The sequence below is a fragment of the Plectropomus leopardus genome, chromosome 15 (assembly GCF_008729295.1).
Source record: "Plectropomus leopardus isolate mb chromosome 15, YSFRI_Pleo_2.0, whole genome shotgun sequence".
NCBI classification, from domain to species: Eukaryota; Metazoa; Chordata; class Actinopteri; order Perciformes; family Serranidae; genus Plectropomus; species Plectropomus leopardus.
In genome coordinates, this window is record NC_056477.1 from 29242848 (window position 1) to 29269231 (window position 26384).

General features: G+C 38.4%; 1 protein-coding gene across 1 annotated transcript in view; it reads right to left on the reverse strand.

The window, feature by feature from the left end:
* The window catches only part of piezo1 (piezo-type mechanosensitive ion channel component 1), a 101449-nt gene that overhangs the window by 17337 nt on the left and 57728 nt on the right, over positions 1-26384 (reverse strand). The window contains 31 exon segments of the mRNA XM_042501901.1: positions 255-361; positions 481-653; positions 767-841; positions 2248-2428; positions 3430-3524; positions 3653-3721; positions 4764-4846; positions 5664-5753; positions 6553-6718; positions 7575-7674; positions 8149-8395; positions 8755-8911; positions 9499-9603; positions 10283-10403; positions 10406-10489; positions 11009-11151; positions 11154-11208; positions 12736-12861; positions 14495-14671; positions 14792-14958; positions 15352-15458; positions 16280-16438; positions 17669-17817; positions 18277-18458; positions 19459-19564; positions 19887-20067; positions 20274-20353; positions 21278-21381; positions 22056-22128; positions 22249-22347; positions 24228-24399. Of these exon segments, the coding sequence (XP_042357835.1) occupies positions 255-361; positions 481-653; positions 767-841; positions 2248-2428; positions 3430-3524; positions 3653-3721; positions 4764-4846; positions 5664-5753; positions 6553-6718; positions 7575-7674; positions 8149-8395; positions 8755-8911; positions 9499-9603; positions 10283-10403; positions 10406-10489; positions 11009-11151; positions 11154-11208; positions 12736-12861; positions 14495-14671; positions 14792-14958; positions 15352-15458; positions 16280-16438; positions 17669-17817; positions 18277-18458; positions 19459-19564; positions 19887-20067; positions 20274-20353; positions 21278-21381; positions 22056-22128; positions 22249-22347; positions 24228-24399 (3933 nt within the window).

Consider the following 26384-nt stretch of genomic DNA (forward strand, 5'->3'; position numbering starts at 1 on the left):
ATTAGTTGCTTACTTTCACATGACCACCACGGTTTTAAGAGCACTGTTCACTTGTTTATTCAAAGTTTATTAATATTGAACTTATTTCATGTCCAAATTGCACCAAATTTGACACTGCCAACCCTTTGGCCCCCTGCAATACACCAGCCAAGCGTGAAATAGATCAGATAAACGGTTCTCAAGAACTTAAATTATGCCCAGATGTTACATGTGGCTCCTTTAATACACTTTAATACACTCTGTTCCACACTAACCTGTATCTGGTGGAGTCTGCATCAGTCTCATCCAAGCATGTCTCCAGTGTGGGAATCTCACTGTCCTGAGATATCTGGTCATCTGTGGAGTCTGCTGTTGGATGTTGCTGCCAATCAGAGGGACACACACACACACACATGTCAGAGTGTGTTTGTGTTGGCCTGTCCTGAATGTTCAATTCCAAAGATCTAGTGTTTGGTCAGTAAAAATCTGTGTTGTGTTCACCTGCTGTATCTTGTGTATGATGAAGTAGCGTTCGTTGCACAGAACAGTCGATGTTTCTCTGTACTGTTTAGTCAGCAGGTTGAGCCACTGAGTCAGGCCATCCACCATGGCCAGAAAGATGGCCCATAAGAAGCGCAGGATGTCCAAGATCCTTTGAACCATCTCACCGTGACCTGCAGCACACAGACCAAGAGAGAAAAAGCAGATGATTCAGTAAAAGAAGCAAACTGTGACTGTTTGTGGATTTGATGTTGAAATGTGGGAAGCAAAGACAATCTGAATCTACCAGACTCCTGTTCCTCTGGCTCCTCCACCTCCTCCTGAAGGACGGGGTCCTCAAACACGTCATTGTCTCCACAACCTACATGCGCACGAACACACGAACACACGAACACACACACACACACACACACACACACACACACACACACACACATTAGATTGAACTTCAATGTCATTGTACAGAGTACTGAGACAACAAAATGTGACTGCAGCAGCAGGAATTATTAGAAAATTACGAGAAAAGTTCCCGAAAAAGAAAAATGATAAAAACAATAAATGGCTTGAAAAACTTCAAAAACTTTAATTGTAATAAACTTTTAAGAATATAAATATAAGAATATAATATCTAATTTTTTAATCTAGTTTAATCTAGATTAAAAAAAGGTTATAAGGTTATATATATATATATGTGTGTGTGTGTGTGTGTGTGTGTGTGTGTGTGTGTGTGTGTTTTAATTTCTCTCTGTGTGTCTAATTATCCATTTCAATTTCTTGCAATTTTCGGGACATGTCTTGCCAAGTTACTTGTTGCCTTTATAGCCATATTTTTAAAGAAATCAAACTAATTTGCTCAGGTGTTTGACAGTAGCAGTAACAAAATGGTATGAACATGTGCAGCAAACAGGAAAAATATATAGTGCAGAACAAGTGCAGCTGTACAAATATATATACACTATAGGTGTGATATAGTGTATACAACATGGACAGTAGTGCAAATATCTATAAGAGCACACAGTGCAGTGGTGTGGCAGTGTTATAAGTTTGAGCCAGCAGCCAGTGAGGCACAGACAGTCTTCAGTGTAAATGATCTGTCACTGGGTCTGGGGTTGTGAGGGGTCCATATCCAGGTGTGTAGAGGATGACAGGGGGGACTATCATCGTGATGCAGAGCTCAGCAATGTGACTGATGAGGAGAGGAAGCTGTACCTGGATCGTAGAGTTCTGTAGTGCTTCCTGGAGGACAGAGGGGCAAAAACTTTGTGGCTGGGATTAGAGGTGTCCCCAACGACACTGCACTCTGATCGCTTGAGTTTGACAGCCTCAGCGTTGGGGAGTCCTGGTGAAGTGTTGGGCAGATTTCACCACCCTCTGCAGTGCTTTCTGGTCCGAGGCAGAATTGAATTTAAGGTTCTGCTGTTTGTCTATAAAGCCCTCAATGGGCTGCCCCTCTTCTATATCGCAGACCTCCTAATCCCTTATTCTACCTCCAGGTCCCTCAGGTCGGCTGAATTGGGTGGGTACCGTGATGTAAACTTAAGTTCAAGGATGACTGTGCCTTTGCTGACAGCAGAATTTTCAGCCATATTGGTGTGAACATGGTCCAAGGTCTTGCCTCTTCTAATTTGTCAGGAAACATGTTGGTGGAATTCAAACCTAGTGACAATTTTTATCAAACTCAGAGAATGAAGCGACTGCTGCTCTGTTACTGTCTTAGCACCTGCTCCAGCATCCCTGATAGTAAAAAAGGACATAAGAATGACTCACCTATCACAGAAAAAGCCTCCTGTTGTGAATCCACTCTTTGTTCTCTCTCTTTCTCTTTCTCTTTCTCTTTCTCTTTCTCTTTCTCTTTCTCTTTCTTCTCAATCCTCTTCAACTGTCTCTGGTGTCTCTGACGTTCTCTCAAAGCTGCTTTCACACTGGTCACCCACGCCTGGTATGCCAACTGAGGGGAAAAACAAATACAACTCAAAAAAATATGAAAATTAGTAGGACTATCCCTTGAAAGTCAGAGATTCAAGTCATCGGTGACATTATTTCATGTCCAACAGTCTTTTTTTCTTCTGTGCAGTGTACAGCAAAATCTGGGGACCAAAATGTCCCCAGATTTTGCTGTTTGCTGGTACAGGTAGATGCAGACACTCAGGCAGTGGCACAAAGGGGGAGAGAGGAGAGACCTTCTGCTAAGAAGTAGTGAATGTACAGCTTTTGTTCCTTAGTTATGATGTACAATAATGGCCAGAAAAGTGGTTTTTCAGATTATTATTACATAACTGGGAAGAGATCTTTGACCTTTTGAATATAAAATTTCATCACTTTATCATTTTATCCAAATAGACATTTATGTGAAATTTTCTAAGAATTGCTGTATGAACTCTTGAATTATGGCCATATACATGTTTTGTGAGGTCACAGTGAAGGTGACCTTTGACCTCCGGCCACCAATTTCCAATTAGTTCATTCTTGAGTCTGATTAGACGTCTGTGCTAAAAATAAGAAATTACCTAAAGGCACTCTTAAGATATCGCTTACACAAGCATGGGAAGAACGGATGGACTGACAAAGAGAAGCATAATGCTTCCAGACATTACTTTTGCTGGCGTGGAGGTAAAATAGCCTCTTTTTGTGCCACTCTTCTGGCAGGAAACGTGGCAATGTCTCAGTATAAAGAAAGCCTTTTTTTCCCCTCTATCCTATTAGGAAACACAGGGAAGTCTTGTAGAAAACAACTACTTTTCGTGGCACTATCCCTGCTGGAAAAACAGCCAGAAGGTCACTACAAAACCTTTGCATTTGCTACCTAAGACGCTGCTGTAAACACAGCAATGACTTGGTAAACTGTAACTTGGCATGTCTGATGACCAAAATATCAATAAAAGACTGTCTCTCATAGGGATGGTCCATGGATGTACTGGTATTAGATGTAAGTCCATTGTTGTGTCTGACCTGACTGGCAGTTTGTTTCTGAGGCTTCTGTTCTTCAGACTCCTCTTCATCCTCACTGTCTGATTCAAACAGGTAGTACTCTCCTGAGTGGAGCACTGTGAGGACAAGAAACACATTACAATATCTTCTACCTCAATATATGGAGACAATGTAAAGTTAGTTCAGAAAGACTGCTTCAGTTCAACAGTATCTGTTTCAGCTATCGGCATCCTGCTTATCTTACCTGTAGCATGATCCAACCACGGCTGGTACCACTTTTTCTTCTTGGAGCTTTTCTTGTCTTTCTGGCTCTCTGGAAGGGAAAAAGGAGGTTTAGATTGGAGGAAATGCTACATTTGATAAACCTGATGGTTCTGTTAATTTTTAGAAACAGAAATATAACCTGAGGGTGACACTGGAGTGAAGGCCATGTGATCATTGAAATTAAATGGTTCAGTTTTATGGAAACATCATTGTTCCAGCAGTTTATATGGCATATTGTAAGTAATCTGTGGAGTTCAACTATGAAACACTTTTAATGTGGATCTAAAAAAAATGTCCAAACATTAGCCAGTTTAAAATAATGTATAAAAACATGATTTTCACGAGGTGCAGGTATGAAGAGGAGGTTTCACAGTCACAAGTTGTTTACTGGCGCCACTGTTTATTTATTTGGTTACTTAATATTTATTTTATCCTACTTTATCTTCCTCTTTATTTTCTGTAAATAATAATGACAATTTGTAGATATTTGATTTGGGGTATGTGGGTTCATGCATATATGTTTAGTTAATTAGAGCATAGGTCAAAAATAAAAAGGAAGCTAGTTAATTAAAATTCAGTGACTTACTTTTCATTTTTATTGCAAATGCATATCTGTGCCAAATATTGCTTATCGGTCTCATTAACTACTAATAATCTATATCAGTATTAGTTCTACGAATAACCAATATCGGTCAACCCTATAATGTAAACCAACTCATCATGTGTTTGACCATTTCTTTTGCTTTATGATTTTCATTGTCTGTAAATTTAACTTTTTTTGTCTGCTTCTTTCTATAATAATTTTCTATTTCCTCCTTACATGATAACATAACTTTGTCTATACAGCACCTTTCGAAGACGAAGTTACAAGGTGCTGGGGTAGGGGAAAACATCAATACAACATAGTATCAGAATATTTCACGTGGCAATACTGTATCAGTTCACAGGCGCCAAGTATATTTTTTATTATACAAATTATTAATATAGCAAATAGAAATGAAACTTTTGACAGACATTCCAGCAGGCCCAGAGAAGTGTTTGCTGACCATTTAGTTCTCTAACAGCACAGCCAGTAAAGGAGTGAGTCCTACCTGCAGTCTGACTCTCATCAGGATCTTCACTTGATTTGTGTCCTTCTCTGTATTTCTGCTGCTTGGAGCGAATTCTCTGCATCCTGAAAGAAGACAACAGGGCAGGAAAAAGTTAGGGCATTGTATGTCATGTGTCTTTTATTCTTACATGATAATAGGCATGGATTGTGTATTTGCACTGTTTAAATCTTTAAATACAATTAAATAGATTAAAACACAAAAAAAGGGCAGTAAACACGGGGAGACAGTAGAGAAGAACTTGAACTCTTTTGGAGTTAATGTATAATATTTTCAATGGGCTAATGTAATTTAAATTACATAATAATTTATCTGGTGTTTACCATGGTATATTTAGGTCATGTGTAACATGAAATTCATAAATTTAAGTAGTATTTGTTATGTAGCGAGGCAGGTATAAAGTTAGGCGTCACAATGAGATAATGTCTAAAGGTTAACTTCAAACAAGATCTGCAATTTGTGAAAAAAAAAAAAAAGGATCCACAATCTGAGTCATGAATATCTGTGTGAACTTTTGTCTAATCAAGTAGATATTTCACTGGATAAGTGAAAACTTTTGTTTTAAATTTCATGGCAAAACATCCAATAGTAGTTGCAATCCTTGCAATCATCATCATGATGCTCTGGAGGATTCATCGTAATGAATCCTAAATGTTGGTACAAAAACCAAAAAAAATAAGGCAAGGAGGTGGATGGACCCACAGACCCACAGACAAACCTTTCCATCCTGAGCACCTTCTCCTGCTATCACCTTGCACTGAACCACTAGAGGTTCAACACTGCATTTTTATGAATTCACCAAGCTTTCCCTTTCTATTTAGTTCTCTGATGCAGTTTTACAAAACTACTCCCAAAAACAAATATCATACTGTGAACACTTACGATCTCTTGAGCTGTGACAGTGATTTCTTCTCAGCTTGTTGGTGGAACTTGATGTTCTTCACGATACTGGCTCTGAAGAGCTCAAACCCCCTGGAAGGAAGAAACAGCTGTCAATGCAACTGTCTAAGGAGCCAAAATAGGGGGGGGGAATCTAAAATCATAGTGGCATCATGATAAAACCTAACATTTAAAGGGTTAAAATTTTTAGATTTCAAGATTAATGAATATTTGATATGTATTAACTCCATTAAAGTAGAAAATAATATTCATGAATGATATTTTTTTAGCCTAATTTTGAAAAGTGCATTTTTGTGTGCAGAGTGGTGAGTATATAAATATGTGAGTATTTGACACTGCACAGAAATAATACTGTATAAAAATAAGTGTTCCTGCTAATCACTAATATGTCCCAGGCTGTGATGATGAAAAAAAAGTCTACTTAGCATGAAGTACATTGAAAAAAGCATATTTTTGTGTTTGTTTTTTATTCTTCTAAAAACATGGCAACAGTGGCATCATGACAGAAACCTGGAATTTAAAGGCATGATGTTTAAATTCTGAAAACTAATTATGATTAGTACTGATGTTTGTTAAAAAATTAACTAAATTTAAGTAAAACATAACACTAATGTTTCATATTTTTTCATAGCTTGATTTTGCAAAAAGTATTTTGTGTGCAGAGCGTGTGTAACATTAAAGCAGGCCCTAACGGTTAATTATATGAGTCTATACATTTGGGATCTATCAACACAACCAGTACCTGTTCTTGAAATGTTAAGATTAAATCAAAGAAGATCTAATGCGAGTGTGAATATGCACTTATGCAAACATGAATTTTGTACTGATATTTGTAATGAAGATCTCTTTGTTCACGTTCGTTGTGTCTTACCTGGAGGCCTGTTTGGCAGAAGCCTGCAGCTCGGCAATCACATGCAGGAAGTAGTAACTGAGAAAGACCCTCCTCTGCAGCAGCAGGAAGAGGAAACAGATACCGTCCCAGATGATCCCGGCCTCCTCTACAGGGAGGCTGCACGTTTTGTCACTCACTGCTTTCGCTGTCAGGATAAAAAGGAAACACACAGTGACACAGACCAAGATAAAAAGCTTTCTGCAGAACACAAACTGTTACTGCTTCTGTCAGGTGCGACCTTCTGCTGACTATCAGCACTTGAATGCGCATTTATAGTTACAAATTTAAACCATCCACCAAATATTGAGTAATAATAATCTAATATTAATTTTCTTTGTAAGTTCTTGCACTGTATAATACAGAATGGCTTGTCCTTCAAAAAACAAACATCCAAAAATATACAATATGACACACAATGTAATAAAACAACACTGTTGTTTAACACTTTAAAATGTGGATTGCCATCTGTTTTTTTTTTCTTTTTTTTCTGCATACATACAATTGATGTAAATTGAAGTATTTAACCCTTTGAAACCTGACCAAATTTGTTAGATTTCTTCTTCACAAAGATGGGGAAAAGGCAATGACCATCTTGTGAAAAAAAAATGTATTGAACTGCAAAATTTTGTAGATTCGGGGGGGAAAAATCCAAAGCTAGGAAAATGTCAAAGAAAAAAAACAGAAAAGAAAGCTAGGGAAAAATGTCTAGGTAAAAAAAGAAAAAAAACCCAGGTCCAGGAGCTCTCTTTTGTATTTGTTTTAGTTTTGTTTTTATTTGTTTGGGATTTTTTTGCTAAGTTCAGGTCATTTTCTTTAACTTCTTTACTAATTTCCTGCTAATTTTTGTTGCTCATTGCTTTCCTTCCAGCTTTTGAAATGGATGAAACCCTTTGCTTAGGTTTCAAAGAGTTAAATACAGTATATAGGTGCTATTCCTAATGTGTATATGGCCATTGCTGTGGTGTATTATTATTATTATTATTATTATTATTATTATTAACTTACGGTCATGTATCCTTTGACCGTGCAAACCAGGCTGAAGAGTTGAATCACCCAACAGAAACCCTTCTGCATCTCAAACACAAACACACACGCCAGGATCTGAAACACACACACACACACACACACACACAGAAATACATAAGTCAGTGTTTGTCAGGTCAGGTCAGTGTTTTTTCAGGTGCATGCACGTGAGTAGATTTCTCTTCAGACTCCATAACCATAAGTCTCTCCACATTAATGTAATGGTACTGCAGTACTTTCAGGTTGAAGTTACCACACAAACAACAGAAATAATAAAAGTACTCATGGCTCAAATAATCACTACTGCACAGACCAGTGCAATCATTTTTGTCAGTGTGCCTCCACAGTTAAAAAGGCATCTAAATTTCATCACCTGCCAATATCTAATTTGTCAGAGCACATGATGATACCTGATGTCGTTTCCTGTAGCTGGCACCATATTTTCTTATTATTTTAGGAACATATTTTACTGATTACCAAGACAATAAGTCAGAGGAAGACAGAAACCCCCAAACGCTGTAAACAACACCAAATGATGAGCTTTACACTTACTGATAGCATATTTTTAGATATGATAACTGCCACATTGTACATGATGAGACAGTCCCAGAGGATGAGGCGGGTCCTGGAGGATTTGACCAACAGCCGCGTCCCAAACAACAGGAAAAAAAAGCAGGCCAGCAGCAGGTAGCCCAGTCCAAACACTGAGATCCTTGTGGCCCCGGTGATGAAGACCACCGACAGCACGAACCAGAAGAGGTGACGAAACACCAAAACTTTAGCCATGTCCAGGTAACTCCTGCAGGAGGACAGGAAAAGAGACACTTCAGGTCCCAATATCATACATTTTGTAAATCTGTCTTAGGATCCTAATTTTTTTCCCCTTTGAACCCTGATAAGAGTCAACTGATGTGTCTCTCTGAAGCAGAGAAACTTAAGCTCAATAAATGAAGACAGCAGGGAAACAGGACGTTCAAATGTGGAGCTGATAAATCAGACAGCCAGACTGATGGTAGGACAGACTGACAGACTGATGGTAGGACAGACAGACTGATGGCAGGACAGACTGACAAACTGATGGTAGGACAGACAGACAAACTGATGGTAGGACAGACAGACTGAAGGCAGGACAGACAGATGGACATGTGCTGTATGTACCTGCAGTTGATGAAGTTGGGTGCAGGGTTAAACAGGCGACCATCCATGGGTTCAGGGTCGTCCTTGTTCTCTCCGGCCAGAACCATCCACTCCTCTGTGTGCTCACACTCAAACACCTTCCACTGCTGGGACGCACACATCAGCAGCACGAAGTCAGCTGTGAACACAGACAACAACACCATACGTCATCATCATCATCACTGTCATCATCATCACTGTCATCATCATCATCATCAGCAGCAGCAGCATCATCATCATCAACATCATTATCATCATCATCAGCAGCAGCAGCAGCATCAACATCATCCTCATCCTCATCATTATTAGCAGCAGCAGCATCATCATCATCAACATTATCAGCATCATCATCACCATCATCATCATCATCATCATCATCATCATTATCAACAACATCATCAGCAGCAGCAGCAACAGCATCATCATCATCATCATCATCATCATCATTATAATCATCAACATCATCATCATCATCAACATCATCATTATCTTCATCAACATCATCATCATCATCATCAGCATCATCAGCATCATCATTATCAACATCATTATCATCAGCATCATTATCATCATCAGCAGCAGCAGCACCAGCAGCATCATCATCCTCATTCACAAACACACACACACACAAAATATACAACCACACGCATGTGCGCACACACACACACACACACACACACACACACACACACACACACACACACACACACACACACACAAACTGACCTATAAGGTTTTTGGAGTTGGGCACAGTGTAGAAGTCGGGCAGGTAGATCCACTTAATGAGAGCTGAGTTCATCAACACTGGAGTGTTCCACCTCCACGGATAGTCTACAGGATGATACAGGACGATACAGGAGAGACAGAGAGGTATTTACTCTATTTCACAGTTTCTCTACAATTCTACAGTAGTTCACCTTCAGCAGAGTTCTATCTGATGCCACAAGGGGCATAAAAAATACACGCTGTGGTATTATTAATGCCATCACAGTGAAATTCATTTTTTGCTCTTTCTTTTTACTCAGTATAATTACTCAAGTTTCAGCTTTGTATTAATTTCATAAAATATTTTAAATGTATTTTCTGTAGAAGTCCAAGCAAATGAAGTGGGTGTGCTTGTGGCAGTTTATGAGGGTGTATGTTGGGAGATTGTGGGTGTGGGGAGCTTAAAAACATTTGTATCTACAAAAGGGACATGCAAGAAACATTATTATTATTATTATATTAATAATAATATTATTATGATGTTATTATTATTATTATTATTATTATTAGGAACTACTGAAAATGGATTTCGAATTTTAAGATAATTTACTTGTCATTTTTTACTAATTGTGCATGACATTTGTAGGAGATTTCTTGGGTCATTATGTTCTTCCCTGTATTTTTGAAAGAAATCTAACTATCTCAGGTTTCAGAGGTTTAAATGATTGTTAGAGGTGTCTGAAAACAGCTAAAAAATACTGGTGTTTAACACCATGGGTTAACGTCACTGCACATCAGGACTCACCTCTGCAGAGAGCGGGTGGTATGCCCACACACAGGAGATACTGGTAGATCATGAAGATGGACAGGAAGAGACAATATTTGGGCCAGATCCTGGCTATAGCTGCTCGCCGCCGCCTCACCAAGAGATGGCCACCAACCAGCAGCCATGGATGATCACCAAGAAGTTCATCCGCTGGCCAATCACATTCACCGTCATCAGGAAGCAGATCTTTTCAACAGAAGATCAGTTTGGAGTTTTAAACAAACGTAAAATCTAAATTATTTGTGAAAACTCCAGTGTTTACTTCTCAGAAAAATACCTGAAGAAAGTGAAAAGGAAGATTTTTTTTTTTTAATGATAAGGGTAGCAATAATTACACAAATAACAAGAAATTGGTCATAAAATTATAATGTAAAAGATCATAAATGGAAAAAAAAAATCTTATGAATGAAATATATGAAATGTGAGAAACCACATACATATATTTGAAGAAAGATGGGAGAAATTGATTACATAACATGAATGTTTTTTTTCCTTTATTTTGTTCCTACCTGTCTCAACATGAAATTTCTCTATTCATCAGCCTATGCATTTTGAGTTATCTTCTTTTGAATTACATGTAAAAGATTGCGATAGAAAACTTTTTTCATATTGCAATATTTGCTCCCATAGTATCGCAGTTCCTGCAGTTACAAGATTTTCCTTTTTAACTTCCTGCTGCGTGATGAAGTGATATCTCTCTGTTACCTCTAATCCAAACTTGTAGAAGGTGTAGTTGAGCAGGTACTTGAAGCAGGGGAGGAGGCCCTGGTCCAGAGTGTCCCTGGTGGCGGCGGGAAACAGAGCAGGGATGGTGGGGGGAGACCGCTGCAGCTGACGGTAGTGGTGAGCTGGTGACGATACACTGTTGCCTCAAACACCAACAGCATCAGCACCATTAAATGGTCCTGCAAAAAAACAACAACAAAAAAAAACATTCAGGACACTAATTCAATTATAAGTTCAATTTATTAGACCTTTACTGGATCAGCAGACAGCAACGAAACAAGGCAAAGAAAACTTAAGAGCTGGATGCGTAACCTCATTATTTCAAGAGTACTAACTTGACTGTGTCTGTGGCACTGCTGAACTTAATTGTGGTTCAGAGTTTTTTTTCAGTTTTTAGAAGGGTTGATACACCTAGAATACAGAACAAAATATTTTCTCATTTATGTGTAGCAGCATCTACTTTTGGTTTTATTTACCAAGGTTTTAGAAAAATAAAACATGTTTCTGCCTCTCTACCAAGGCAGTGGAGATGAGTTCAATTTCATTTGTGCAGCTCACAGCATTGAAAAATGACATTTATTTCACATTTTAAAATTTAAAAACAGCTCAAAAACGGCATCAGCTCTCTCCAAAAACAGTACAGATGAGTCAGAATTTGCACAGTTCTTTTTTAACTGTGCAAATTCTGACTCATCTGTACTGTTGTGAAATGACTCACATGACTGATGTGACAAGTCACACGTTTTTGTCAGAATAACTTTTAAGTGACTTTTGGTTTCAAACAGGACACAAACACTGGTCTCCTGGATGAAAGTCCGGTGCTTGTTGGACACATCCATATGTAAACAGGCCTTCATGCTCTTTATACTGCATCACCAGACTCTCTCCTTTGCTCTAGTAATAATTACTACAAACACTACAGTTCACTGCTACATATATAGAAAATACACATCCTGCACCCCAGGTATTACCCTTTGAAACCTGAGCAAATTGGCTTGATTTGGGAAGAAGGCAATGAGCAACTTAGAAAGAAATGGCCTCAAAAATTAGCAATAAATTAGTTACAAACATTACCTGAAAATAAGCACAAAAAGAAAAGTACAAAACAAAAAGAAATATGAAAATTAACTCGGGAAAAGATAAAATAAAACAAGAATCTTTCTGTAACATGATTTCAAATATATAATTATAAGAATTAAAATATAGTTTTCCGGACATTTTTTTATTTTTTCTTCTTCTTTTTTATAATATCTAATAATTTCCCCACAGCTAATTTTCAAGTCATTTTCTTGTCACCTTTTAGTTTTTTTTTCAGTTTTTTTCAGTTTTCAAATTGCTTTTCTCATGTTTTCAAAAGAAGTCACATCATTATACGCAGGGTCCATAGATTTCAATTCTTCTGGAAGGCATCTAAACACAGCACAGTAAGGTGATGTTGACCCAGGTTTTAAAGCGTTAAAAGACAAAGAAAATAGCAGCAGCCTGGGATTTGATTCCAACCTGGGCCCTTTAGCTGCATGTCTAATAAAGCCAAAAAAAGCCACAAAATAATCTTAAGAAATACCCAGAAAGGCCTTTTTTTCTTTACATTACACAAACAGTACATTGTCTTTATGAAGCACTTTAATTTCCAAATCATCATAAACCTTATATTCCGATTGGAGTCACACCATTCGCTGAGGGAAAATGCTGTATATTGACTCTACCTTGCTGTATCCCAGTACAGTGGCATCTTTCCTGATGCCAAACCATTTGGCTGGATCCACTGGGTTCTTATACAGAGAGGAGTTCATCATCTCCTCTGGCAGCAGGTTGGTTGCATTTGTTAGTGGCTGTGATCAAAAGAAGACAGGAACTAATTCAGAAGTTGGACAATCACAAAAAGTATCACTCCAGCTTCTACAGGATCACATCACCATCCTTTCAAGTCGTGTTACTCTACAACGCCGGCCGTCCCTGCTCATGGAGGGAAAAACAGCGAAAGAGGTGAACAATAGTCAGGATACTGAAAAAGCACCGCTGCCTCAGTTCTGTTCTTTATTTTATCATATCTGGTGCAGAGCTGTCAGCTTGGACAAACAGTAGAAACAGTGTGTTAAACACATCCTTGTGATGGTATAATATGACTGTGTGAGACTTATAGATAGCTTATGATTGAGTGATGAGTGATATCAATGACACAAACATTCCTTGGATCTGATGCTGAGAGCTCTGGGTTTCAGATATGACTTTTTTCCTTAAAATTACTCTCTCTCTCTCTCTCTCTCTCTCTCTCTCTCTCTCTCTTTTTTTTTTTTCCTCTCTCTCTCTCTCTCTCTCTCACACACACTTGCATTTTCTTACGCTTAGCAACAAAGATGTTGCAACATGCAGAGTCGCAAAACATTGCTGCAGCAAAGGTCAAAATTTACCTAAGAATTTAATAATTTCCTGAAAATGTCATAATGTTTGCACTTAACCAGATCACAAATAAAGCAAAACCCAATAATGTAATGACTTGACAAATAACTAAAAAAATGTCTTTATATTAAAGTAATAAAAATTGTGTACAGGCTATTGCAATCTTGCACCAGTAGGTGGCATAATTGAATGAAGTGCTTTAGCCTATTCCACAATTTCACTTTAAAATCAGTCTCATTGGCCTGATGGCACTCTGAGGATGCACTATTTTCCTGCACTTGCCATCAACAACTAAGTTGTGCACTCACAGAGATTTTACAGTACTATTGTTTACTTAAACTGAAGCTAACTTTGTATTATTGGTAATGAATCATCAGGTGTCTGTGGGACATTCCAGCTTCCCCACCTCACAACCCACAGAACCAGAACCAGATCCACCACCAATGCCCTGGTGCCAGACACTACAGGACACGCCAGGAGGTCCAGTGTCCATGCCTCAACAGATCAGATCCTAACCTTGGATCGGACTTGGTTCTGGTCTGTCAAGGCACGGACACAGAACATCTGGTCTACGTCCCATGGATGTTCCATCAGATTGGGATCTGGGGAATTTGGAGGCCAGGTCAATGCCTTGAGCTCTTTGTCACATTCCTCTGGCCATTCCTGAACAGTTTATGTGGTGTGGCGTAGTGCATTGTCCTGCTGGGAGGGCACTGTATGTATATATATATATATATATATATATATATATTTACTGACCAAATTCCAAAATCTTTTTTCAAATCTATTGATAAGGCTTTCATTTCATTCATATGGAGCTATAAGAGCCCAAGAATATGGTTAGAAATACTACAGAGGCCTAAATTACAGGATGGCTTAGCTCCCTCTCTCTCTGTAACAAAATAATCAATATTATTCACTTCACCTGTTAGTGGCTTTAATGTTTTTAATGTCTTTGTAGTTCCTTCATCCTCTAAGACAATATATTGTTATAAATGAAATATTACGTCATGCCTGTTGTCACAGACATTATTGATGCAGATTGTGTGTGAGTGTGTGTCTTACCAAGCTACAGTTACTGGAGTACTCAGCAGGGTTGACCACACTGAGCTGGTAGAGCATCTTACACACGATGATGGCACACACCCACACTGTGGACAGACAGGACGCCATGGGCCTGAAGCGGCCGTACGGCATCGCCAGAGACCACAGCACCACCAGGAACAGGTTCATCACGGACGGCTGCAGACACACACATTTAGGTCAAAGGCACCCACTCAAAATGAGCACATTTGAGAGCTTCATGATCATATTGGTGTCTGATTTGCTGTACACACACACACACACACCCCTCATCTTTACCTCTTGGAGTGAAACCCACACAGAGAAGAAGGCCACCATCTTGAGGATGTGGAGCTCCAGAAGCCTCCAGAGAAACACTTGGATTTTGGTGAGAATGTCTGAGAATCTTCTGGACAGAACCAGTAACCTGTCCATCACCAGACCCCACTTACTGGGCACCAGCTCCTCTGAGCCATGGAAGAGAGACAATAGATGGACAGAGAGGAAGAGGATGAAGGGGAGGCGGGAGAAACAGAAAAACAGAGATCAGTTTATGAGATTTTAAGAAACTTGTGTTTTGTGAGTTTAAATGAGTGTACTCACAGAGAAACCCAAAACCATCAATAAAACGAAAACAGTACAGTTGCTGACTATTCTGATGACACCCTGAATGTACACACAGTAAATAAAACTCTCCAGAATACACAGTTTCAGAATGCTGTCAGTAGGTAGTTTGAAATCATACATATGGGAACAATATAATTACTACTTTGTTCGTCAATAAACAATGTTATTGTGAAAATGTGTCTTTAATATAAACTATAATAAAAAGTTTTACTTTTGTTGTTGTTTTTTCTCACCTTCATCCTCAGACTCCTCATCGATGTTGGTCCCCAGGTCTTCCTCTTCAAAGGTGGTTCCCTCATCAGCAGAGACGGTCTGCTCTGTCCTCTCAATGCTCTTCTTCCTGCAGGAACATTCTCTAATTACATCATATATCCAATATATATATATGTGTGTGTGTGTGTGTGTGTGTGTGTGTACAGCTATATACTAACTATAGATAGACACAGACAGTTAGATAGACATACAGGACAGGACACATACATACATACACTATATGGACAAAAGTATTGGGCCACCTACAGGAGCTTTTATTACATCCAATCCTATATCCACAGGCATTAATATGGAGTTGGTCCCTTCTTTGCAGTTTTAACAACTTCAACTCTTCTGGGAAGGCTTTCTACAAGTTTTTGGAGTGTGTCTGTGGGAATTTTTGCCCATTCATCCAGATTTATACCCCTGTGGCAATGGGACTGAATGAAACACCTGAATTCAGTGATTAAGAGGTGTTGCTCAATACTTTTGTCCATATAGTGTACATCAAATGCGACTTGGATTGATGAGTTAACCCTAAACATGATGTAAAATTGAACTGAAACAGTAGCTTGTGAATTGTAGTGGTCAGCAGAGTGATATCATAAAAGGGGGTGTGTGTTTGGATTTCTGCTGGCCTATATTTACATTTCTAAAAAAAAATGTGGCTGTCCTCCCAATTCTCCTGAACTAATAATACAGATGTCCAACAGTCCTCTATGCTCCATATCTCTGTACAGACCCCACCCAAATATTTGTCTTCACACAGACAAAGGGTCGCATGCCAGAGGATGCAATGAAAACACTCACACTTCACTTTCATTGTGCCTCAAAACAACACTGGCCAGCAGTACGAAACATCTTCTTTTCAATAGGACATGAGTAGTAAGAGTGTGCAAGTGGTGTTACTTGTGTATGGGTGTCACATGCTCCAGGTCAGTGATTCTCATGAAGGGTTTGTGGAAGTAGTGCAGCTGCAGAATACAGGCCAGCAGGAAGAAGCCGGGGATCAGGATGCTGCTGAAGAGTTCGGACAGAGCAAACGTCTCCAGACCGATCGCTGCCAGCCTGAAGATGACAGAGGACGACAGAGGGGCACCATGACACCTTCATTAGTTCTGTTTTAAACCTCTACTATTGTTATTCCTAAACAATAAGAATAAGAACTAAACAAATTACCTTCATTTGCTTTGTAGTGATGTATTTTGGGGTATATAGGCCATGAGCATCTAACACTGTCTTTTAGCGAGCTGTAACGTTTAACTCTTAGGGACTGTTTGGCATATTTTCCATACTTTTCATTCTTCATTTTTTGATCATATGGCATACATCTTGGCAAGACTGTGTATATTTGTTTAATCTTGGAATTTCCAGTTCAGCTCCTACAATGAGTCTAAAATACACTGTGGAAACTAAATTGCTACATTCAGACTGATGAAGAACTGAAGTGCAAAAAATGTTCCACTGAAACCCATTCAAACTTGCATTTTTGATCCCAAAGCCACCAACACATAAAAACGTGCATTGTATTATTTCTGGGTGTTATTCTGGACTTTTGCCTTGGAATTTGTTATTTTGACTATTTTCTACCTGATGATGTCATTTTTACCATATTTGGCATATGAAGAAATTACATGCTATTTCCACGAGGTGCTCTGTCATAATCAATGTTGCTGTTAATCATTGACATATCCCAGACTATGATGACAAAAAGTCTACTTTGCATGTAGTATAATAACAGTCATGTATTTTTTGTGGCCTTTTGAAAATCTAAAAACATAGTGGCATTGTAAAAAAAAAGTTTTTTTTAAAGGGTTAAAATTGTGAAAATTAATGAATATTTGATATTTATGATCAGCACTGATGTTGGTTCAAAAAAAAAATCAATGAAAGTAAAAAAATCATATTAATGTGTAACTATTTTTATAGCCTGATTTTGAAAAGTGCATTTTGTGTGCAGAGCAGTATGAGTGTGAGTATCTGACACTGCAAAAAAAAAAAAAAAAAAAAACTTCTACTACAAATCACTGAATTATGCCAGGCTGTAATAATAAAATAATAATAATCTACTTAGCATGTTGTATATTTAAAGTATATTGAATGTAAAATATTTTTTAAACCATGATTTTGAAACACACATTTTGTGAGTGATGTGTTATAGCGGGCCATAAGGGTCAAATAACAGAAATTTCTATTTACTTAAGAATCTCATACTACAAATTAATGACAGCAGAAGCAGTGGACAGCTGGAGGTGAGACGCAGATGTATCAGCAGGACAGCGAAAGACAGGAACGTACTGTTCTTCTGTGAAACCAGTAAAGTTTCTCCAATATCCAGGGAAGTCTTCAAACTGGTAAGTGTAGATGGAGATGAGCACCAGCATCGTGTAGGCCACAACCAGCCACCAGAAGATCTTCAATAGGCGCCTCCACAGAGAGTAATACACCTGGAAGAGAAGAACAAGTCACTCAGTGTAACAGATTTTTTAAAAAATAATAATAATAAAAAGCTAGGGAATATGAAACATATAATTCTCATAAATTTACATTCAAAATTATGTTACAGATTTTTTAAATAAATTTTAAAGAACTTTTTCCAGGTCATACCCTTGTGTGTTTTTTTCTTTCTTTTTTCTTTTTATTATACATTTTCAGGTAATTTTCTTGTTCTCTTTACTGATCATTGTTGGGTCATTTCTTCTTTTGTTGCCCATTGCCTTCTTCCCATGTTTTTGAAAGGTATCAAGCCATTTTGCTCAGGTTTCAGAGCTTTAATGTCTATTTCTAAATATACATATGTATGTACATACGTTTATTAAGTCACACCAGTTTGAAGAGGTGCCTGGGTGTTTAAAACAAAACTGTCACAACTCAACATTTGGTCACAGACCAAGGTCTGCTCCTACCTGATAGAGACAGAGGCAGAGCAGGAACAGCAGCATGTAGATGATTTTGTATCCAACAAGTTTTCCAGCAAAGGAGACCATGATAAACATCCCTCCGCACACATAGATCCAGTACTTGGCGTAACAGCTCATCACCATGCCTCCCAAAACCTTCAGCACCGACTCATTACCTGCTCCCTCTTCTGAGGAGGAGGAGAGGGAGAGGGGTCAGACAGTGATGGTAGGATGTAAAAGACAAAGTCATCAGGTGGATACTGAACATGGTAAGAAGGACTGTCGACAGGGACACACAAAGCTGGCTGTGAGATTTATTGTCAACAGAATCACGTTTGCATGGCTACAATGCATGTATGTAGTTTTGTCTGTGTGTGTGTGTGTGTGTGTGTGTGTGTGTGTGTGTGTGTGTGTGTGTGTGTGTGTCCATGTGTGCGTAAAGTGGCCCCTTTGTGATGCTCTGTAAAGCCTATCAGAAGCTCCAAATGTGCTTAACCTCTTACAAATTAATAGAAACCTAGACTGGGCTGTATTTGAACAGTTATACAATTTAATCTAATCAAATGGCTGCACTATACAGTATAAAAATAAAAAGCTTTCCATTGAGTTGAATGAGGAAATTATTCATTTAACACAATGTTACAAATAATATTAACTACTAAAATATTACTTTATCATGTTGGTCCATTTGATGTGACTCTTGATATGATGGAAAAGGCGTAGTTTGATTACACTGTCATTGTAGTAAAAGTGTCTTAGAAATGGCACAGAGAAGGTTAATGATTGTTATTGACATGTTATGCCGAGTTATTGTAAAAAAAGCGCTGCAGAAGCATATGTTAGGTTGCACTAGACGCTGACACTGTTGTGTGAGATGTCATGCCTGTCACACATCTTTTGATTCTGTAATGCCAGCATGCTAGCTATAATCACACACTTTATCACACATTATTTGCTTCTGTGTAAAAATCCAAAGGAGGCCTAATTAGAGGACTTCATAGCAGTCCTATAGTGCAATCTCTGTGTAAAAAGGGCGCATGACAGGAGCGGTCCTCTTGTTGGGATGGGGCCCCACCCCCTTTGGCAACATGTCTCTCTGCACTTCCACATAACAAAAGCCACTATAGCAAATGTCAACCTCTGTGTGTGTGTGTATGTGTGTGTGTGTTTGTGTTAAAGATATCTGACCTCCTGTAGTGACTTCCTGTAGTGGTGTGGCCATTTTCCTTTTCCTGCTAAAGTTTTCTTTCACAGACTGACGTACCAACAGCCAGAAGGTTAAAGTGAACAGGAGCTGTAGAGAAAGAGGGGGACAAAAAAAAAAGAGGGAGAGATGGAAAAACGCCCAAAAAAAAAAACAAAACATGGAGATTAGGAACTCAGTTCACTGGACTGGGAAAGACTTCTCGATCCAATAAAATGACCCATCCAGCCACAGCTGAGCTGATTTAAATGAGCTACAACAACATAAAACCTGATGCTGAGCCGTGTAAGTGTTAGAAGTGTTTTCTGTTGATGAACTTGGAAAATCAGGTGATGAAAAATATCATACAGAGTCTCACGATAGGTCACAGCTTCATAATTGAGTCACCCAAGTATCTGTTGTGTCATCTTACCATAGCTCCCAGTCTGAGGCAGGGGTACTTGGCTCTGTCCAGTCCCAGCTGTCTGAGGCTCATGGTGCCCACTGTGGTGGGCAGTTCAGGCTGCAGCTCCATGGCCCAGACGTACTGCAGGCAGCACAGAGCCAGGCCGTACAGCAGGATGAACGGAGAGCACAGTGTGGCTGCGTGCCGCCTGCAAGCAGAGACATACAACTGAACTCAGGTCAAAACCCTAAAAAACACATCACTTTCACTTTCTACAAAATCCACTCTTTAGTTTAACGAGAGCAACCACTGACCCAACACAATCAGTTTCAGCAGGAGTCAATTAACACATTCAAAAGCATCAAGTCAAACATTTGAAGACATTTAAAGATTCCTTATTTGTTCTGCAGATACCTGGCCCGCAGGATCCAGATGAGACACGCCCACAGCAGCAGCACAAAGGTCAGCCAGCTGTGGTACGTGATGCTCCAAACCTGGAAAATGAAAAATATAATAGCGAGTGAGTGAGTGATTCTGCTAAATAATCTGATTCTATGGTCTTATTAGAAATTAACCAAATATTTACACACGTAACAGTACAATAGTAAGTCTCCTCATTTTATACCATTTTCTTTGACTGCTAACTTTACTGAGTGTAATAAGTGTTTAAAAGACACAAAATAAAAAAAAATGTTTGTTTTCAACTTATTTTTTGACAGAACAAGTCATTTTTATCATTCATATTCTATTTTCATAATAATATTAAAAAATGTTCAGGTGTTCCTGAAATTGCCCCCATTCGGTCATTAAGTGCCCCTTTAAGAAATCAGCAGGCCTTTTGGTAATGATGGTATTTTACAGGGTTTTTTTTTTTCACTGTTAAAACTGTGACTAAAACAAAACCCATATAACAGATTGCATTGCCTAATTAAAAAAATGCAGCTGTACAGATATAAATGAACATGACTAGGCATCCTGTCACCTTCATTTTTTATGAAAATAAATTATTTTCACAAGTTAGTAAAATCTTTTTTTGTGATTTCATTATAAATAAACAATAGAATTGTTTGAAGAAATTGTTTGATCAGACATCTTTAGATTTTAGATTTAACCAAGAAAAGAATGTGAAACTATTGTAGATTTCTTAGAGAAACAAATATTTTGCTGTAATTTAATTATTAGCATAATACTTCTCCCATTAACTAAAATAAATTGCTGAGAAAGGGACAAAATGTCTTTCTGATAATGTACATTTTTTTTCACCACTATGCAATGAAAATATTTCATAGTTTGCAAAGTACAGTACAATTTCCTCTTGCAGCTAATGTGCAAGTGCTGGAGCTTGACCAACATGCCAGTATTTTATGGTAATGTGTCATTTTGAAATGTACAGACTCATGGTTTATTGTGATAATTACCATCATGGCGATGAGAGCACAGACATAGCTCTGCTGCATGACCACCTTCCCCAGCAGGAAGAACGGGCTCTCGCTCTGTCGGGGGCCAGTGGGGCCACTGACACCTGCCAAACACAACAATCACGTCAGTGTGCAGAACATTAAGAACATACCAACCGAGGAAGATCATCAAGAGATGTTATGGGTCCTACATCATCATATCTGACAAGTCATTTTGACTGTTGAAATGAACCAGTTTATTACAGTTTGGCTCTTGGTTTCATAATTTTGGGCATTATTTCTATGATAGGTAATTATAATGGACGTATAAAGACAAAATAATTAGACTATATGAAGTCACCGTATAGAATCTATCCAATTGTTAAGGGTGACTTATGGTATACGGCTCTAGATTTTTCTAAGTTCTTCTTAAGTTACAGTAACTGATTATTTCTTTTGTTTATATTTGTTTTTATCTTCTTCCTGATCCTTTTTAGACATGGGATGTGTATAATAGTTGTTTTCAATCTAAATCTGATTGTTGTGCATTAACATGAGCAAGTAAAATTACATGAAATGTACGCTTTCATATTTTGATATATGTAATTAAGTGGTGAGTCTGAGCTGAATGGGTCATTTATAGTAACCATTGTCATTCTGACTACTATGTCACAAATGACTTCCTCCGGATTGTCAAATTTATTTTGAAATCCAGAAGATATTTCCTGCTGTTTTAATGTTGTTACACATGCTGTTTTGGTAACAAAGATTATTTTTGATAAAAATGGAGAACTGATACCCAGATCTGGCTCCGTCTCTCCAGCTGCAGTTCCTCCTCTGCTGCCCTCTGTGCCCATAGACAGCAGCATGAGCTACAACAGGAGAACACACACACACACACACACACACATATAACACTTACACATCTGGATTATATAGTGACTATGTGAACACAGTTTGATTCAGAAGAACAGAAATACATGAATATTAACCTGTGTGTCATCTTCATAGTCCTCTTTTGGTTGATTCAATGACTTTAACGCCACCATCTCTTCCTCATCTCCTTTCTCTTGCTGCTTCTTCTCCTCCTCCTGCTGAACCCAAATACAGTGTGTGAGAGGAAACACATCTTTACTGACAGCTGTTTTTAAAGATGAAATGAATGCTACAATCATTATGTAAAAGTTTTGATCGGTTGCAGAATCTTCATAGCTTTTTTTTAATCATTCATTACTATTAAATGCACATCTGTTCCAATCATCACCACTGGACTCAGCAGGTAGCTGCATTTGGACTGACAGCTCACTGTATCTGCCCAACAGAAAACATTTGCACTGAAAATCAGGGGTGTAAGATAAGATAAGATAAGATAAGATAAGATAAGATAAGATAAGATAATCCTTTATTACGCCCACAATGGAGAAATTTCCAACATTGCAGCAGCAAAGGGACAGATTATATAAACTATATTAATAAATAAGTACAAAAACAAGGAATGTGCAGGATAAAGATGAAGGAAATAAAGCACAGAGGACGACATAAACAAACAATATATACAGTATTTACAACGCCGAGAAACTCAACAGTTAAATAAAGAATGTTTACAGTTGCATGAGTGAAAGTGAAATTGCACTTGTGGTATTAAGCTGTACAAGTGGAGTCAGTTATTGTTGTGTGTGGTCTACTGGGAGCAGTGCTGGTTGTACAGTCTGACTGCAGCAGGGAGGAAGGACCTGCGGTAACGCTCCTTCACACACTTGGGGTGAAGCAGTCTGTCACTGAAGGAGCTTTCCAGTGCAGTCAGGGTGTCATGCATGGGGTGGGAGTTGTTCTCCAGCATGGATGACAGCTTAGCCATCATCCTCCTTTCTCCCACCACCTGCACTGAGTCTAAGGGGCACCCCAGGACAGAGCTGGCCTTCTTGATAAGTTTGTCAAGTCTCTTCCTCTCATAAATAGGTAAAAGTAAGGGAAAAAAACAACATAAAACATTTATTACCAGGAATATTTTTAATTATGTGAAAAACACTAACGTGTTCTGTAGACTTACACATGTGAACCTTAAAGTATAGTTTGATTTTTTCAATACCAGAGCCAATACTATATCTAAGTTAGTGTACCAAGACAAAAATGGTACATCTTTTCACCCTCACTTGGAGATTTTTTAAATTTTGCAAAAAAAGCCAGCATTTTCAGATGTAAAAGGCTGTCTTAACAGATGCAGCCATTGACCCTCATTCAGAGTGCGTTTTAGCAGCTTATGACAGTTTTTTATAGTTATTTCCACTGAGAGTGAAGTCTTATGCTCATGGCTTGTGCACTGTTGAGAGTTTCACATTTTTCCACTCTGTTCACTGTATATTTTTACCTGAAATCCACAAGTTGAAAAAAACTTCAGCTCAGAGCAGAAAAGCACCTAAGGTCATTGGTAGTTTTTCTATTGACATTAGCGGGCCTTCTGTGGTAGCAATGACTGTGTCCAGTCTGCAACTGCCCCCTGGCTGCCCTTTTTTATGCAGATTGTAAAGATCTATGAGTTTGCTCCTCAGTAAAATAGCGGTTGAGCCCAGGAAAAATGAGTCAGTGTTGCCTGTCAGCAATTTAAAAAAGATGCAGCATGTTGCAAAAAGCCCTCTGTCTGATTTGGGCAGGCTTCAACAAAAAGTGAAGATTGGTGCGCCTCATATTTTGCCAAAATAGTTGACAACTGACAAAATTTTGATGCCAGTCAGGAATTGTGATCAAATACATGAGCAAGTGATGGTAGTCGTAAGTGGCTGAACACACAGATACACAGTAAGCCAACCATCCAGAAGAGAAGATCTCACAGCATGTTGCCATACATCTGTGCCATTTTGCCCATCATGCAATCCAAACATTCAGTGACAACTTTTTCTTCTGAATGACTTTCTGATACTCTCAGCCACGGACATATTTCAGTGGGGCCCAATAAAGAAGAAGCATCAGGTACCTGGTTAGGTGTTGCATGACATCCTGTCTTGAGAACGGTTGCTATGGTAATATAGAGGAGGAAGAGTATTCCTGGGTTGACGTAAACAGGCCAATCATGATTGTCATTGAGGTTCAGGTCATAGGGTGAGGAGCAGTTTCCTGGTACGATGATGTCCTTCAGTCCAAAGAGTCTGTGCAGGGACAGAGAGAGAGAGATTATTAGAGAGACAGAGGAGGGGCAGGGATAAAAACAAAAGGAGATAGTTATTAAATGACATGCTGAGCAAGCAGCTGTAACTTTAGGATTAGGAGGGTTTAATGGAAGTGGAATGAGGGGGAATTGTCAATCTGCATTCTAGAGGGTCCAGTCATAAAAAAAAAATAAATAAAATAAAATCTGGTAGAGAAACCATTCAGTGTCAATTAAGAAATGGGCCAAGAGTGAAATGTGGATGTGAGGGATATTTCCAGCATCCACTCTCTTACTGACAAAATATCTAAAGACATTGACCAGCATTGTTTACAAAGCAAAAGATACTTTTCATTTTAGGGGCATTGACTTTTCACTATGAGAAAATGATTCCGTTCTGAAGCATCACTTAACTGTTGTGGGTGAGATATGACCTTTTGCAGTTGAGCTATGGTGTTGTACTGAACCATATAGGCTATTTAGGCAAATGCACCTGGATCTTTCAGAGAGTTTTTTTCTGTTTCAAGAAATGAGCCAAAGCATCAGAGAAAAACTCCAGGATCTTCTCCATTGAGAAAGAGATTGATTCAATGCATCAATTTAAATAGAAAAATGAACTACAGATTTCCAGACCACATAAATAATATATCATCACTGAAGCAAGAGAAATGATTGTTACATTGAGTCATTGAGTGTAACTGTTATTATTGTAAATATTACAAAGAGAGTTACCAACCAAGACACTGATTTGCAGCCAACCAAGAGAATGTCTATGTTTAAGGAAATCAACAAATAGGGGTAAGGCTTTTTTTTTTTCCTTTTTTTCTTTTTTTTTTTTTTTAGCTGATCTTGGATAGAAATAAACATGGGATATCCAAATATGACACTTGCAACACATTCCAAAAATGTTGGGCCATGGGCATGTTTACCACTGGGTTACATCACTGTCTCATTTCACAACACTCAGAAAGCACTTGGGAACTGAGGACACTAATTGTTGAGGATTTGAAACTGAAATTATTTCCCATTCTTGCTTGTTATACGACTTTAGTTGCCCAACAGTCTGGGTCTTAGTTGTCCAATTTTGTGCTTTATAATGTGCCATACATGTTCAATGAAAACCAGGTCCAGACTGCGGGCAGGTCAGTCTAGTAGTTGCACTCTTTTACTACAAAGCCACGCTGTTGTAACATGCAGAATTTGGCTTGGCGTTGTTTCGATGGAAAAGGCAGCGACGTCTCTTAAAAAGACGTAATCTGGATGGCAGCCTATGTTGCTCCAAACCCTGTATGTACATTTCAGCATTCATGGTGCCTTTAAAGATGTGCAAGTTACCCATGCTATCACAGACGCTTGTTTTTAAACTTTGCACTGGTAACAATCTACATGTTCCTTTTCCTCTTTAGCCCAGAGGACAGGGCGTCCAAGATTTCCAAAAACAATCTGACATGTGGAATCATCAGACCACAGCATACTTTTTCCACTCTGTGGATGTTCATCTCAGATGAGCGTTTCTTGATGTTGTTGATATATCCCAACTATGTATCAACTTTTTGGGGATATGGGTTATACTTTAGTTGTCTCAATTAATTTTTTCTACTTCAAGTGTTCTAATATTTTGTCTGTTTACTAGAAAAATAATACACATGTAGAATCAACACAGTAAATACAATTAAACAAAATTTTAGGAATGATCAGCTATTTGTAGCCCTAAAGTAAATGTTATGGTACAGTTTAAACAATGAGTAATACTCAAAAAATACAAAAAGATATGACACACCTCAGGGTTTTATCACTTTAGTTGTTTTGACTTATAATTACTTCGTAATGATCACTGTGTAAGGTTTTCCTATTTCTATAAGTCATAAATAGGAAGACAAATTATCTTAATTATAGAAATATAGACAGGCAGACACAGTGTGTTGACAGCTGAGTATACTGACAGATCTAGCAAGAGCCAGATGATAGATGGGAGAGAAACAGAGA